A 14,033-nucleotide genomic window follows, 5' to 3' on the forward strand; every position below is an offset into this window, starting at 1 on the left:
GTGACTCCTTCTTTTGTTTGTTTAATGTTAGATTTCAACAAATATTCTACATTTTGTTGGTGCAAGCATGTCTCAAAATGGTCGGTTTTGGGTGTGATGGTGCGCAATTATTGGCCATCCATTGACTTTTTCATTGCTTTTCACATCCTTCTATTCTTTTTTTTCCCTATTTAATTGGATTCTTTCATTGTGACTATGTCATTCTTTATCATTTTTAAATAAAGGGATGTGCTATGAATTTCCAAATGCTTTATTTTCCTATGTAAACTTTGATGTATAAGGTTCAATGGGTAAAAGTATTTGTTTCATCTTCAAATTTAAGTTTCTATTACCTTTTTTAACTTTCAATTCTGTCCAAGGAGTCTGATTTTTTAAATTACAACTCCTTTACTTATTCAAACACTTTCAAATTTTATTGGACCCACTCAACTCAAACTAAAGTTATTGAATTTTATTAGATATAAAGCTTAATGTTAACTTTAATCTACTAGTCCTTCATGTTGGATCAATCATAAATTGTTGCATTCTTTTTAAAATTAATGAAAAAATTACAAAAAATTGACGTGTGTCTCGTATTGAAATTGAATGCATAAATTTGTGAATCTCTATGATATGTGTGTTTTCATCGTGATCATTGGATCAAATATAGTAATTGGTCCAATTTGATAATAATATTTAAGCTAAAGTTCAATTGACTAAAAAAAAAAAATATCAAACTTATCATAACATTATTTTTACTTCATTATAGAAATAAGATTAAGGAAAAATTAAAAACTAATGTGGTAGATAGATAAAGGGTGAAAAAACAAAGAAAAAATGTAGTCATTTGCTCAAAACGGTTACTTGGATCAAAATATATAACCGAAAAACCAAAACTAAGATTTCAAATATGTGAGATGCTATAGAAAATGTCGTTTATGTGCTTTCATGCTGTGGTGCCCTCCCACAGTGGCAATTTCATAATTTTGTAATCTTTTGGTCCAATTTCTTCATTAGGACTTCAAATTGGTCCGTTTTAGCTTTATTTTCTTCCTAACGCTCGATTATACCTCTTTAATGTTGAAACCTATAAAATAATCAAATAAACACATAAAATATAGGAACATCTTCGCATTAAGTGAAGTTAAATAGCACATTTTTGTGCTACCAGATGGAAACATCCAAGAAGATTCACTTGATCATAACCTCACCCTTAACTTAGAGGTTAAGGTCGAGGGTGAGAAATGTAGTTAAGTATCTATTTGAAATATGAACCAAGAACCCAATAATGCCTAAACACATAACGCAACAATCAGCAAATGAATCAAAGCACAAAGGAACAAAGTAACAATGAACATAATGATATATATAGTGGTTCAACCAATTTAGTCTACACCCACTTTGAGAACTAGTTTATAATGATTTTATTAAAGAGCAATCAAGTTACAAATTACAAATTTTTAACAAGAATCAGTAACTTGTAATTAAAAAGAATTAACCACAATTACTCTATCTCTTAAGAGAGACCAATCATTTCCGTAAACTTCTTCAAACTCGAATATACAGTCGACAAAACACACAATAAACTGAGAGACCTACATGTCGGCTAATGCTTCTAGAAATGAAACCCACCTCCATTCAGAAAAGATCCAAGCATCTGCCAACTCGAAAAGACCCACGTAAAAAAGGAAGCCCTCACTCAAAAACCACCTTCTCTGCGACACCCAAGGCGATGTCATAGTCGACTACCATTTGAAGACCCTACACCAATCAGCAACACTCACAATAGCACCTTCATGTTTTTCTTCTCTCTAAGTTGGAAAATTTCATAAAATAACCTAATATAAAAAAATAAAATAAAAAATCTCACTAACCCATTATGCGAACGATCAAAGACCCACGTATTCCCTTCATGCGAACGATCCAACCATTTCATCTTGATCACATGGTATCTCGTTTATGTCTCCATTGTATGATGGGAATGCGTTGTGTGATTTGGGTGACGATACTAATATATGCATCTTGGAGTGGTCACAATGCACACGAGACGTTTGACTCACGATGTGATCGAAATGAATATGGTCGGTAATAAGCATATCCACTTGTTGAAACTCCACCCGTTTCATTTGTGCATACACCACCATCGTTGGATGGGTCATCATATGACGACGTCACCACAATCCCTCACGATTGTTTACTGATGATGATATAAGGGTAGATAAAATTTTCTTTTCAAAGCAAAACTTGTCGTTAAGTTATCAATACTTGCTAGAAGAAAGAAATCTTGATTATCGTGTGAAGAAGTCGATAAAAAATCTACTAATTAGCTGTGAGACGTGCAATAGAGGAATGAAAATGGTTAGTACATGCCACTGGAATGGATGAAAGTGATTAATTCAAGATTAAGAAATATCCTAGTGAGAATTCAAGCTCTCTTGAATTTTGATTGGGCAATCACTGTAAAACAAAAGTTCGGTTATCGGACATTTGATAAAGTTCAAATATGAACATGTGGGTCATACATACCACCGCAAGATTAATCGTTCAATGGGTCTATTGTTGGTTCAACCATATCCTTTGTCAGCTTGATGGGTCTCATGCACACCAACATCATGATCCTCGTGTGCGTGTCCACCTTCATCACCTCCTTTATCAGTTTCGTTTCTGTTATTGGTGTCTCTAGATTATGCGTTTAGATTATGAAACACTCTAAAAAGAAATAAAAATATACATAAAAAAACCTAAATGATCGTGTACTGATTATAATTAAACAATCATTTAGATTATCAACATGGTTGTTTAACTATATTAAACAATTGCTTACAAGTTATAAAAGATTGTGTAAAATAACTAAACGATTGTGTAGACAAGCCTAAACGATCGTGTAAAACTAATATGTAAGAAAATAATGTGAAGCATACCTTAACCAACCACCAAACCATCTGCTTAATTTCCACCAATTCAGTTTGCTAGCGATTTATGGTATCAAACATATTTGAGACTATATTAGTTAGTCTCGATATATCCTTTCGAGCATTGGGCATTTCTTAATGAAGACATTTATAGAATTTTGAATGTCTGTGTCTCTCTAGGACTTGTCATCCCCCTCGAAACCCTTTGCTTCAATATTTGTATCTACTCTATGAGCCATCTCTATATGTATCTATGGTCTCAACGTGGATTATGGTAAACGGTTGTGATCATTTGATGTCTCATTATGTTGAGCTTCTAAATATTCATGATCATCTAAAGCCTCATCCACCATGTTCGTTCAGGCATTGGCATATTTTTGTCTCCTCGAATCAGGTCTCCTTCAATGTTATCTCATCATATGATAGCTTGAGCTTGGATATAATGATAGTTTGTGAGGAGAATCAATTGTTATAAGACACAGTAATCATAGACAAGAATGGAGGACAATCTTGTAATATGACTATGATCATTTTTCTATTGGCACGGTTATCTCTAAAAATAATCGATGGATACGTGAATTTATAATCATTATTGGCTTTTACTTCGTAGGGTATAAATTTTAATTTGAGTATGAATGGATGAATGAAAATAGCAAATAAGAAAGTTTGGTATATGGATTGGGCCGGAGTTGAGTTTGTAGTGCACCTTATTATACAAGCCCAGCCCAATATCCAACATGGAAATGCCCACATTTTTGCCTTTTCAAATCAAATAGGGATTATCTAATCATTTTGTTCCTAAATATTTGCTATTTTTTAAATCACGTCATATACTTGAAAAATAAAAAATCATTGAGGCCAAAGTCAAATAAATTCTGGTACAAGTAATTAACAACACTAATGATAATAAGTTAGAGCATAATGCAAAAATAAAGTATGGTGGTAGTTTGATAGTATCAAAATGTCATTTAATCTTGCTTAATTCAAGATCGCCTTATGATTTTTACATTTTAATTTGATTATTTTATAGGTTTCGAGAGTCAAAAGATGTAGAATCGAACATTAAGGAGAAAATTGAGTTAAAATGGATCAAATACATAATCTTAACGAAGAAATTAGGCCAAAAAACCTCAAAAATTACAACGTTGTCATTAAAAATGTGCATAATCTGCATTTTGTGACAACGCCACATTACTATTCTACAACGCAACAATGTCATAGTGCAGATCACTCATTTTCTTTGTTTTATGTGCTTTATTTATATACAAAATTAGATTTTTGGTTTATATTTATCTAATCTCTATAATCAAGCCAAAACAATATGGGTCTCTATCTTTTCCACCATTGTAGAAGGATAAGATCTTTGTTCTTTCTTATTTTGAGGATTTTTTAGGATTCATTATATTTTTTTTGGAGTATTTTGATTATATGGTTGAGATTTCTTGTTTGAGTTTTATTATTGATTTATTGGTTCTTATGAATTACATTTTCTTGTTATTGATTGACAACTAATGTCTTGATCGTGCAATTGCATGTTAGATTAATGTATAATATGTGACATAAGAATTGTATGTTAATCTCTAAGAAGCAATAGGTTAGATAGACTTGTGATCAATGGTCAACAATAATAAAGAGTATTGTTCTATTAAGTGGCAGATCTAGAAATTTTATTTAGGGGACACTATATAAAAAACACACTAACAGATGTTTAAAAAATAGTAATAGCTTCAAAGATTAATTAATTTAATACGTATTACAATTGTTCTCATTGTCATTGTCATCGTCTTCCTTGCTTAGATTACCATCCATGTCATCATATTTTTCAACTTTCTCCTCTTTTGCGGTTGTTGTGTGCAAACGAACATATGCAAATATTCAAACAATAAAGACACACTAAGCAGTAAGTAAACAACAAGAAAAATAAAACCATACTTTACCTTCTAAACTCATCATTGTTGCCAAGAACATAAAGAGCGATTACAACACATTCCAAACTGTTGAATACAACAAAAAAACATAAATCAAGAAGAAATATTGGGAGAGTTAGAATAAAAAAAACCCGATGATAGAAAAATAAATTAAGAACAAATTCAAAGAGGTTTATATTTAGGATTTTAAACTTTGAATTACCTCTATCCAAAAGGTTGTGACAAAGACAAAGATGGAGGGAATGGCAGCGGCAGAAGGCAACGGTCGAATGACGATCTCTCTCTCTTGGTCTCTTCCTCTTTTCCTTTTGATTTGAGTTTTATGTTCTGTGAATACATAACTCAAATATGTAGGCGATCTATAGACGCACTTCGTGAATGTCGAGAGATCCACCTATATATTTTTGACGCCGTAAAGTAAAACGTCAGGAAAAGTGTCCTCCATTTTTAACGTTTCACTTATGACGTTTGGCATGGTTGACACATCCCCAACGTGTGTTATCATGGTGTCGGAAATAAAAAAAAAAAATGAAATAGTAATATCTCTTTCCTCGACACCATGAACATTGACGTCGAGGGGTTAGTGGACCATTCCCGATGCCTAAACGTAAACGTCGGGAATGGACTTATCCACCGACGCTTACCTCGTAGCATTAGAAATGGTGGGACATTCCCAAAGTACGTTTCTCCGACTTCCATTGTCAATCAAGAATACTTGAATTTCTTGTAGTGAGACTTAAACACGCTAATGATGCAAATTTGTAATTTGTTGAGATTTTCGACCTTTTCGACCTCGAACTAAAAACATAGCATCCATTTTAAGAACTTCAATGTCATGACTATTGCAAAAATTAGAAACCCTTTCCAATAATGAATCTCATGCTCACAAATTAGCAATACTTAACTCATGTTGAGAAGAAAAAAAAAACCATGAATAGCTTGCTTACATGATAAAAGACTTGTATTATTAACATGGATGATTCCAACGAAACGTTCAATCAGGTGACCTTCATTCACATATGATTTAAAATTTGAATTTTGTTACAGTGATCATTTAAATTAAAAATTAAAAATAGAAGGGAGGTTTTAGACATATTATATTTTGAAAAAGTTAAATAAGGGAGGGAAAACAGTATTAAGCTTTTGTGAAAGAAAAAAAAATTAAGAGAGGAAGGTGCAGAAATTTAATATGTAAAGTGATGTAAAGTTGAATGGAATTTAAATTTGGGTAGATAAGAAGTTTGAAGTAAAATGATATGCGAATTTGAGTAGGTAAATTTAAATTTGATGTAATAATACTATTTTTTTTTACTATAATAGAAGGCATTTAATAAAAATATATTCACATTTGTTAAATTAGAATAGGATTAGAGAAGAAAGAAAGAAAGCATAATTAGAAATTAAGAGTATAATGTGGAAGGAGAAAAGAATAGGCAAAGGGGGGATGGGAGTGAGGAGTGTACTAATAAGTGTAGGGGGGGGGGGGTGACGGAGGTACGTGGTAGTAGGACCATAAATGACCAATCACAAATAGAGACGTGGTAATCAGTAACAGTGATTTCTCAGTGGGCCCCCTCCCCGTTCTCTTCCCATCTATCAATGCTAACACTGCTACCCCTACCCCTTCCCCTTCCCCCTACCCCTCCCTTTCTCTTTTCTCTTTTTCCTACGAATTATTTTCAAATTATTATTCTCTCTTTCTTTTCTAACGAAATACACCTCTCTCTCTCTCTCTCTCTCTATTCTCTAGGCACAAGTTACGGTGCATGCTCACCTCACGTGACCCTCCCTATTAAATGCATTCCTTTAGCTAGCTTTTACAATTTATATTTTTTTTAATTATAAGATTTTACAATAATAATTCTAAAGGGTCTAATTCAATCACTTTCATTCCTCACATAATGCAATTCCCATAAATAATACTAACAACAATAATAATTCAAATGAACAAAAACTACTGGAAAAGAAATTCAAAGATTAGGGATAGAGTGGGGGGAAGATAACAAAAGTAGTGTATTATAGTATAGGTCTGCGACGCCGTTTTTGCAATGAAGAAGAAGAAGAAGAAGAAATAAGAGTTAATTGGCAGTGAGGGACCCCAATTCTGACGCCATTCTGATGTATTCACCTTCCTCAAAATTACTAATAAATTTTCAATTTTCAATTTCAATTCTTTCTTCTTTCTTTTTACCTTTTTACACTTTAATATTTACTGTCTCTGCTTCACTTTTACTTCAATTTCTACTACCTTCTAATTATTCTTCTCTTTAGTTTTTCTTCTTTCTTTTTTTTCTTTCTTCCCTTCCTCAATTACCTCCCTCTAATCTCACATCATTTGCTCTTAGTTTTGTCCCCAAACTATTCTTTTTCAAATTCATTCATCTTTCTTATTATTGTTGTTTAACTTTTGAGTAAGATTCAAGGTTAATTTACTCATGAAATGTCCTTTTTTCTTCTTCTTAGAATTCTGTGACGCACACATGTTTCTAAATCTTTCTTTTTACTTTTTAAAACTAAAGCTATTTCACATTGGTTTGAGCAAAGAGTTGGTAGCTAGCATTCACATAAATGTGTATGCGTTTTTAATTATAGGAGAAACATGAGTTCACAGTAAACAAATCTCATTCAAAAATATCTATTAAACTATTAAAAATTACTTTATCATCAATTTTTTTTATAGGTTGCCTTCTTCAAAATGTCGATCACACATGAACGATTAGAATTATGGATGAACAATAATTCTCAAATGAATTTCATTACTACATCCAAATTTGTTTACTAAGAAAATGTAGAGTTATAAATGATATAATTATAAGCTTTCAATGATATTGTTTTTCAAACGGTATTGAGATTATAAATAGATGTGTTTACAAAAAAAAATCCATAATTTAAATTGGTGAAATTAATACATTTAATGTTATACCAAAGTTTATAAATTTATATACATTTTTAATTAATATGGTGAAAAATAAATGAAATTGGTTCTCAATTGAATTGAATTGGCTAGTCATTTTGTGAATAAATGCATATGTCTCATCAATCATCATGATAATAATTATAACATAGCTATTAATGTTGTGAGATTTTATAAGTTCATGAGAATCATAAATTACTCAACACATTGTGTAGTATGAACTTATCAACATGTGGTTTGTAGGTTCAATTTTCTATATTCTCCAAATTTTGAAAACTAAATAAATAAATACAAGAATTTAATAATAGTAGAGAAACCACCACGAAAATATTCACTTTTAGGTTTGTCTATTGCTCAATCAATTAACGGTTAGACATAAATCCAACTACATACAAAATCCTCGTAACTAGATTTGTATAGAAATTTAATAATTTATATATACAAAATCATGGCTGAAAAATCGAGTTGGAATTCAATTGTTCAAAGGTGGTCACAATTTTAAATACTGAAATTATGTACTAAGCCTTACAAGCATTAAATTTTCATTAAAGAAGCTAAAGAGGTGTCACAAGCGCTTTCATATATATCTCTTTCGATTATATTTTTTAAATATTATTGATTCATTCTCTATTGTGTATAAAATAAAATAAAGAAAAGATTTGTGTGATATTAAGTGAAATAGAGAAGATTTTGATTGTGCATTGGAAAAAGGAAATGAGGAGGTGAGCAAAGTTAGGTTATTTATTATTCTCTCATGTTATATTGAACATCAAAAGTCAAAACTCCAATGTCTTGAAAGAATCTTAACTTAGTTGGCTTTGTTGAACTACACTTATTCAAAACCCTCCAAACAATTCCACTTTCCCACCCTTTTCTCAATTTAATTTGTTATACTCTTCATTGTTTTTCACTTGTTTTAATTCCTCTAACCTTTCTAAACTAGTTATACATGAAAATTATAAATGTGGACTTAAACTTTTAAAAATTTTATGAAAAACCAATCAATTTTATCAAATATATTTTATGGAAATATCATCCCTTACACTTACTAGCAACAAATGTAAGAAATCGAGAAAAGTTAAAAGTTAAAAAGTTAAAAGTATCACATTTTTAGAGTTAATTAAGTAATGATAAAAGATAGAAATAAAATTTTAAAGTAGGAGAACTAAATATTTTATTCTATTTATTGTTTTCTTTCTTTATTTGAACTTTTTGAAATGAAATGAACCGACAAATTCCAAACTATTTAATATTCTCTTCTATTAAAACTTAAAATCTACCAAAAAGAGAATAGTAATATTTTTATTAATCTAGGTTTTAAATTAAAGTATTAGGATGGGGAAAGTATGGATGGAAAAAAATGTTTAGGTAGTAGAAAGTGTGGTAATATGTGAAGTATAGTAGAAAAGAATATTAGGTAGAATGTGAATAAAAATGCATGAAAAATGAGTTAAGTAGGGTTTAAAATAAAAAGATAATTAAGAAGTAATGGGAAGTAAAAGTGAAAGGTGGAAAAAGGTGATTGGTGGGTTGGGACAGGTAAGGAATTGTCTTGTTTGGGTACTGTATTAAGAGAAGAAGGGAGACAGGGGCTTTAAAGATGGCTGTTTAAGCTGCCTGGTTGGCAGGTGATCACAAGGACACTCCATGTGTTGTCAAAACCCTCCCCTCTTCATCACTAACCCATTCTCCATCACCCCCGTATTTAACACGCCCCTATACTCTTTTCTCCCTTTCGCCTTCCGCGTGTTTTTCAATTCTCTACTGCTGCGTCCATCTTTTTTTTCTTTTTAATTCTTCTTATTGCTCCAAAATTATTATTTACAAAAAGAATCTCTTTTTTATGTAGGGTTTTTTTTTTCTTTTTTAATTTTATTATTACATGGTATGTTTGCTTTGGCTTTACCTCTAAACTCCAATGCTATAATTGTTGTCATGATTTTAAATCTTCATTTTTTTTATTAATTAATTTATAATAATAATAATGGTGTGAAATTAAAGGTTTTTTTTAAAAAAAAAGGAGGAAAAAATAAAGGTTGATGAGAGAATCTTAGCCGTTGATGCTTTGGTTTTGCCCCACTTATTCCCCACATGATTCTAATATCTCACATGATGAATATCTTTGATGTCTAAGCATTCTCATTTGGGACACCCTTTTTATAAAGTAAAATAAGATTATATCCAGCATCTCCCTAATGGTTTTTCTTTACACATCTATCGTCATTTTTTTTTTCTATTTTGAGATGACATGACAAATATTTAATTCTTCAAAAATCATGTTTAAATTTACATTCTTCTTTATAAACAATAATTTTCAATTAATTCATTATATTAGGTTCAGGTCAATTGTATATTAGTTTATTAGTTTAGTTCCATCCTCGGAATATGTAATTGTTTTATTTGAACAAAACTAGTAGTTCATTAGATTAAAAGAGAAATTTTAGTCTATTGGCAAAATGTTGGGGATTTGTAATAAAAAAAAGAGAGTCAGAGATTAGGGGAAAGGTTTAGTTTTGTAATGCAACTTTTTTGGTTAACTTTGAACTAGTTTACATATATATAATTAATTGTCTTTATATTTTTCAAAGAAAGTATGATTTCCTCACTTTAACACTTATGAATGAAACAATTATCATAATTTTATCTTTAACTCAATTCAACGGATATCATGCAAGGATTTGATTGATTGGCTAACAATATACAACTTGCTTATGCGTCTTATATGAGATTGAAAACCCACCATAAAACAACTTCCAACCTTTATATACTTTTTATAATTTAAACAAAATTTGTATACTTAATAACGATGGAATATAATGTAGTTAAAAGAAGAAAAAAAAAGAATCTGATTTTTTTGTTTAAGCAATAAATATCCTGAAAAATATTATCTAAATTTGTGTTTTTTGGCCGAATATATGAATAATAATTTCAGAATTGTTATATTCCTCTACTTGAAATTCTTTTTTTCTTTTTCTCTCTTCTTTTTTTTTTTTCCCAAGTTATAATCGCGATATAATAATATCACGACGAGGTCACTTAAACATACGTCAAAGTCGACGCGGAGAGGTGGAAAATAGGAGCAGATCGAATATACACGTTTTGACTGTCATCTGCCAGTGACAAAATTCGGCAGTTTCGTTGCGCCACGTGGCCTTTTACTCACCGTTGATTATCTCTATTCAGAAATAATCGAACCCGGTCGACTGACCGGACTTCTGATCCTTAGTTTTCGCCACCGGAGCTGGGGTCGCCTTCCGCCGTCGCACCCCGGGGATTTCCGGAGGAGTGAGGGATCGAATTAACGCAAAGTTGAGGCCTTTGAAGAATGGATGCTTCTTGATGTCGGCGGACCCGCGTTTCGACCCCAGTCTCCGGGTCGGGTCCTTGTTCAGTAAACCGGATATGAGGTCCCGCGCGTGGTGTTCAAGCGCGCCAGACGGCACGGCTGTGGGAAACGTCAACGGTTTCTTTATAATGCTTCTTAACGTCGTCTCGTTCGACGAAGCCGCAAACGGCGTCCGGCCGTAGATCAACTCGTAGAGAAATATTCCAAAGGCCCACCAGTCCACGGCGTTACCGTGAGATCCGCCGGCGGCAACTTCCGGCGAGACGTACTCGTGAGTACCTACGAAGGAGCAGGACCTAGCGGAAACGGGCTCAGCGACGAAGAGCCAGTTGGGAGACAGAGTTTGGACCTTCCTCGACCGGAAAAGTCGGTTGTATAGGCAGGAAAAAGGAGCTGCGGAGGCGGCGGAAACGGCAACGTTGGTTTTGGGGTACGCCGTTGATTCGTGAAATGCCGTGTTGGGGGAAGAGTTGGGTGATTCAACGGCAGGGGTGGCGTCGGAACAGAGAGATAAATCAAAATCCGATAACATAATGTGACCGTCTGATCGGACGAGTACATTCTCCGGTTTAAGGTCTCTGTAAATGATTCCAAGCATATGAAGGTACTCTAAAGCAACAAGAACTTCCGCTGCATAAAACCTGAAAATCAAACACAAAACCAATTCAGCTTAATTAATTCTACAGACAAAAAATGTAATATCATACTCACAAGAAAGGAAAAAAAAAAGTAATGATTATGTGAAGTAAATTGTTGCACAAGAACGGTGATAAAATTCCTGACGAAGAAAATGCAGAGAGGAAGAGAAGCAGAGGATAAACGAACCCCACTTCATTAAAATGGAAATTTTTTAAAATAAAAGTCAGAAGATATTCATCGAACCCAATCTCGGCAGCAGAGCAGAGATGCATTAATTAATATTAAAAATGAATTTTTCGCAGAGAAAGAAAATGAATAATTTCCATTGAAGGAGACATCACAGAAAGCTAAAGCAGACAAGATTGTAACATCTCAGGTTTTCACACCACAACCAAACAAAAACGATACTGAAAACTCTGAATTCAATTTAATATTTTTCAAACATTAATATTTTTAAAATCGTTCCAAAAGAGCTTTCCAAGAATCTACATAATATCTCAGTGAAGAAAAGAAAAGGGCTAAGGATGATGATGATGATCTGTATGACAGTACCTAGCGGAGGTGAGAGAGAAGCGTTTCCGTGGCTGTTTATGGCGGAGAGAATGCAAATCCCCACCAGAACAAAACTCCATAACAATACAAGAGAAATGAGAAGCTTCAAACTCAGCGTAAAGTGTAGGCAAAAACGGATGATCAAGCATCTTCAATATTTTCCTTTCCATTTCCGCTCTCTGAACTTTCTTCTTCAATTCCAACGCGTCTTTATCCACAACTTTCATCGCATACAAACACGAAACATCATCATCATCATCATCCTCGTCGTCGACGTCGTCATCTTCATCATCTTCGTCTTCGTAACAACACCCTTTACTCAAGTTCCTCAACTGACACAAATAAACAGTACCAATGTCTCCAGCACCAATCCGACGGAGAAGTCGAAAATCACGAAACGTGAGTTTAGATTTGCGACGACGAATAGCGGAGTAAGCGAAATCAGATGAACGATGTGGCTTTAAATGGAGACTGGCGGGTGAAGATCGGGAAGTGGGTAAATCAATGGCTGCATCAAATGAAAGACGACTGAAGCTACTACAACTCTCGCTGCTCATAGAATTTTGGCTGGAATTGGAATTAAGAGCGTCTGATTCTGGGGGAAGGTGTTGTAACATGTTAGGGTGAATGTAAAAGAGAGAAATGGATTAGGGCATTGGAGTTGGACTAGGGTTTTGGGTAAGCAGAGGAAGGAGATGGAAATGGAGAGAGCGAGAGAGAAAGAGAGAGAAAGAGAGAAAGAGAAGAAGAAAGAGAGGATGAGAAGCGCGAGAAGTGGTTGTGGGGGTATTTATGCTTTGGATGTACGGAGGTTTTTTCATTCCTAATCTTTGGTTTAAATTTCAAAATTCCCTTTTTAACCCTCCTTTCTTCTTCAATTTACTTTCCTAAACAACCCTCTCTTTTTTACCTTATTCTAACTCTCCTTCAAAAACCTCCAACTCCAATTCTTTAACTTATTTACCTTACCTTCTTTTCATCAACTTCCCAAACATTAAATCATCCACTCTTTTCCACCTTCTTTACTCTTTACAATATTATTTTTACTCTCTATTTCTTCAATATAGACTACTAAATATACGAAAAGTCATTAGAATGTTTGTCAAATCATCAGTGGCATATAGGAATATGATCATAATACGTACATCATGCGTTTACTATTATAAACTGGACTCAAGACACACAATCCAACACATTGATTTTAGATTATATTACATTGCAAACTCATGGACTCCAATACACTCACTAGATATTTAATTATGTGGTTGTTATGACGTTGTTTTACATAATACTCAAAGTTTATGAACTCACTAAACGTGTAATTCACCTCTTAAATATATTAGCATAGGCATGTTTGACGAAAAACTGAGAGTCCTATTATGTATTTCTATAGCTTCATTTTCCATAACATTGTACATATTTCTTTACATACAAGAGTTGTATTTTAAAAAGTTAATACAACTTTTTTTATATTATGCTTTTTATAGTTTTCAAAAATTAACTTAATCTTAAAAAATGTTGATAGCAAATCAATCAACAAATGAAAAATGTGTTTATAAACTTAAATTTAAACAAAATAGTTACTATTGAATGGATGGACTAAATATATCAATTTAAAAGCTATAGGACTAATTAAGCATCTAACATAACCTTTTGTTTTAGTTTTTGTCTTTCTAATTAACAAATTAATTTTCCTTTCTTACATAATTAGGCAGTGAGATGATAATATGATATTATATGATTGTTTTTCTTTTTTCTTTTTT

The 14,033-nt window shown here is 32.6% G+C and overlaps 1 protein-coding gene across 1 annotated transcript; it reads right to left on the reverse strand.

The window, feature by feature from the left end:
• Positions 1-10,582: 10,582 nt before the first annotated feature.
• On the reverse strand, positions 10,583-13,040 carry LOC101208129 (protein kinase PINOID). The gene is made up of 2 exons (XM_004135489.3): positions 12,271-13,040; positions 10,583-11,720 (listed from the first exon to the last, which is right to left on the reverse strand). Exons 1-2 carry the CDS (start codon positions 12,885-12,887, stop codon positions 10,913-10,915), a joined length of 1,425 nt encoding a protein of 474 aa, XP_004135537.1. The 5' UTR covers positions 12,888-13,040; the 3' UTR covers positions 10,583-10,912.
• Positions 13,041-14,033: the final 993 nt, after the last annotated feature.

Source organism: Cucumis sativus, chromosome 1 (genome assembly GCF_000004075.3).
Source record: "Cucumis sativus cultivar 9930 chromosome 1, Cucumber_9930_V3, whole genome shotgun sequence".
NCBI lineage: Eukaryota > Viridiplantae > Streptophyta > Magnoliopsida > Cucurbitales > Cucurbitaceae > Cucumis > Cucumis sativus.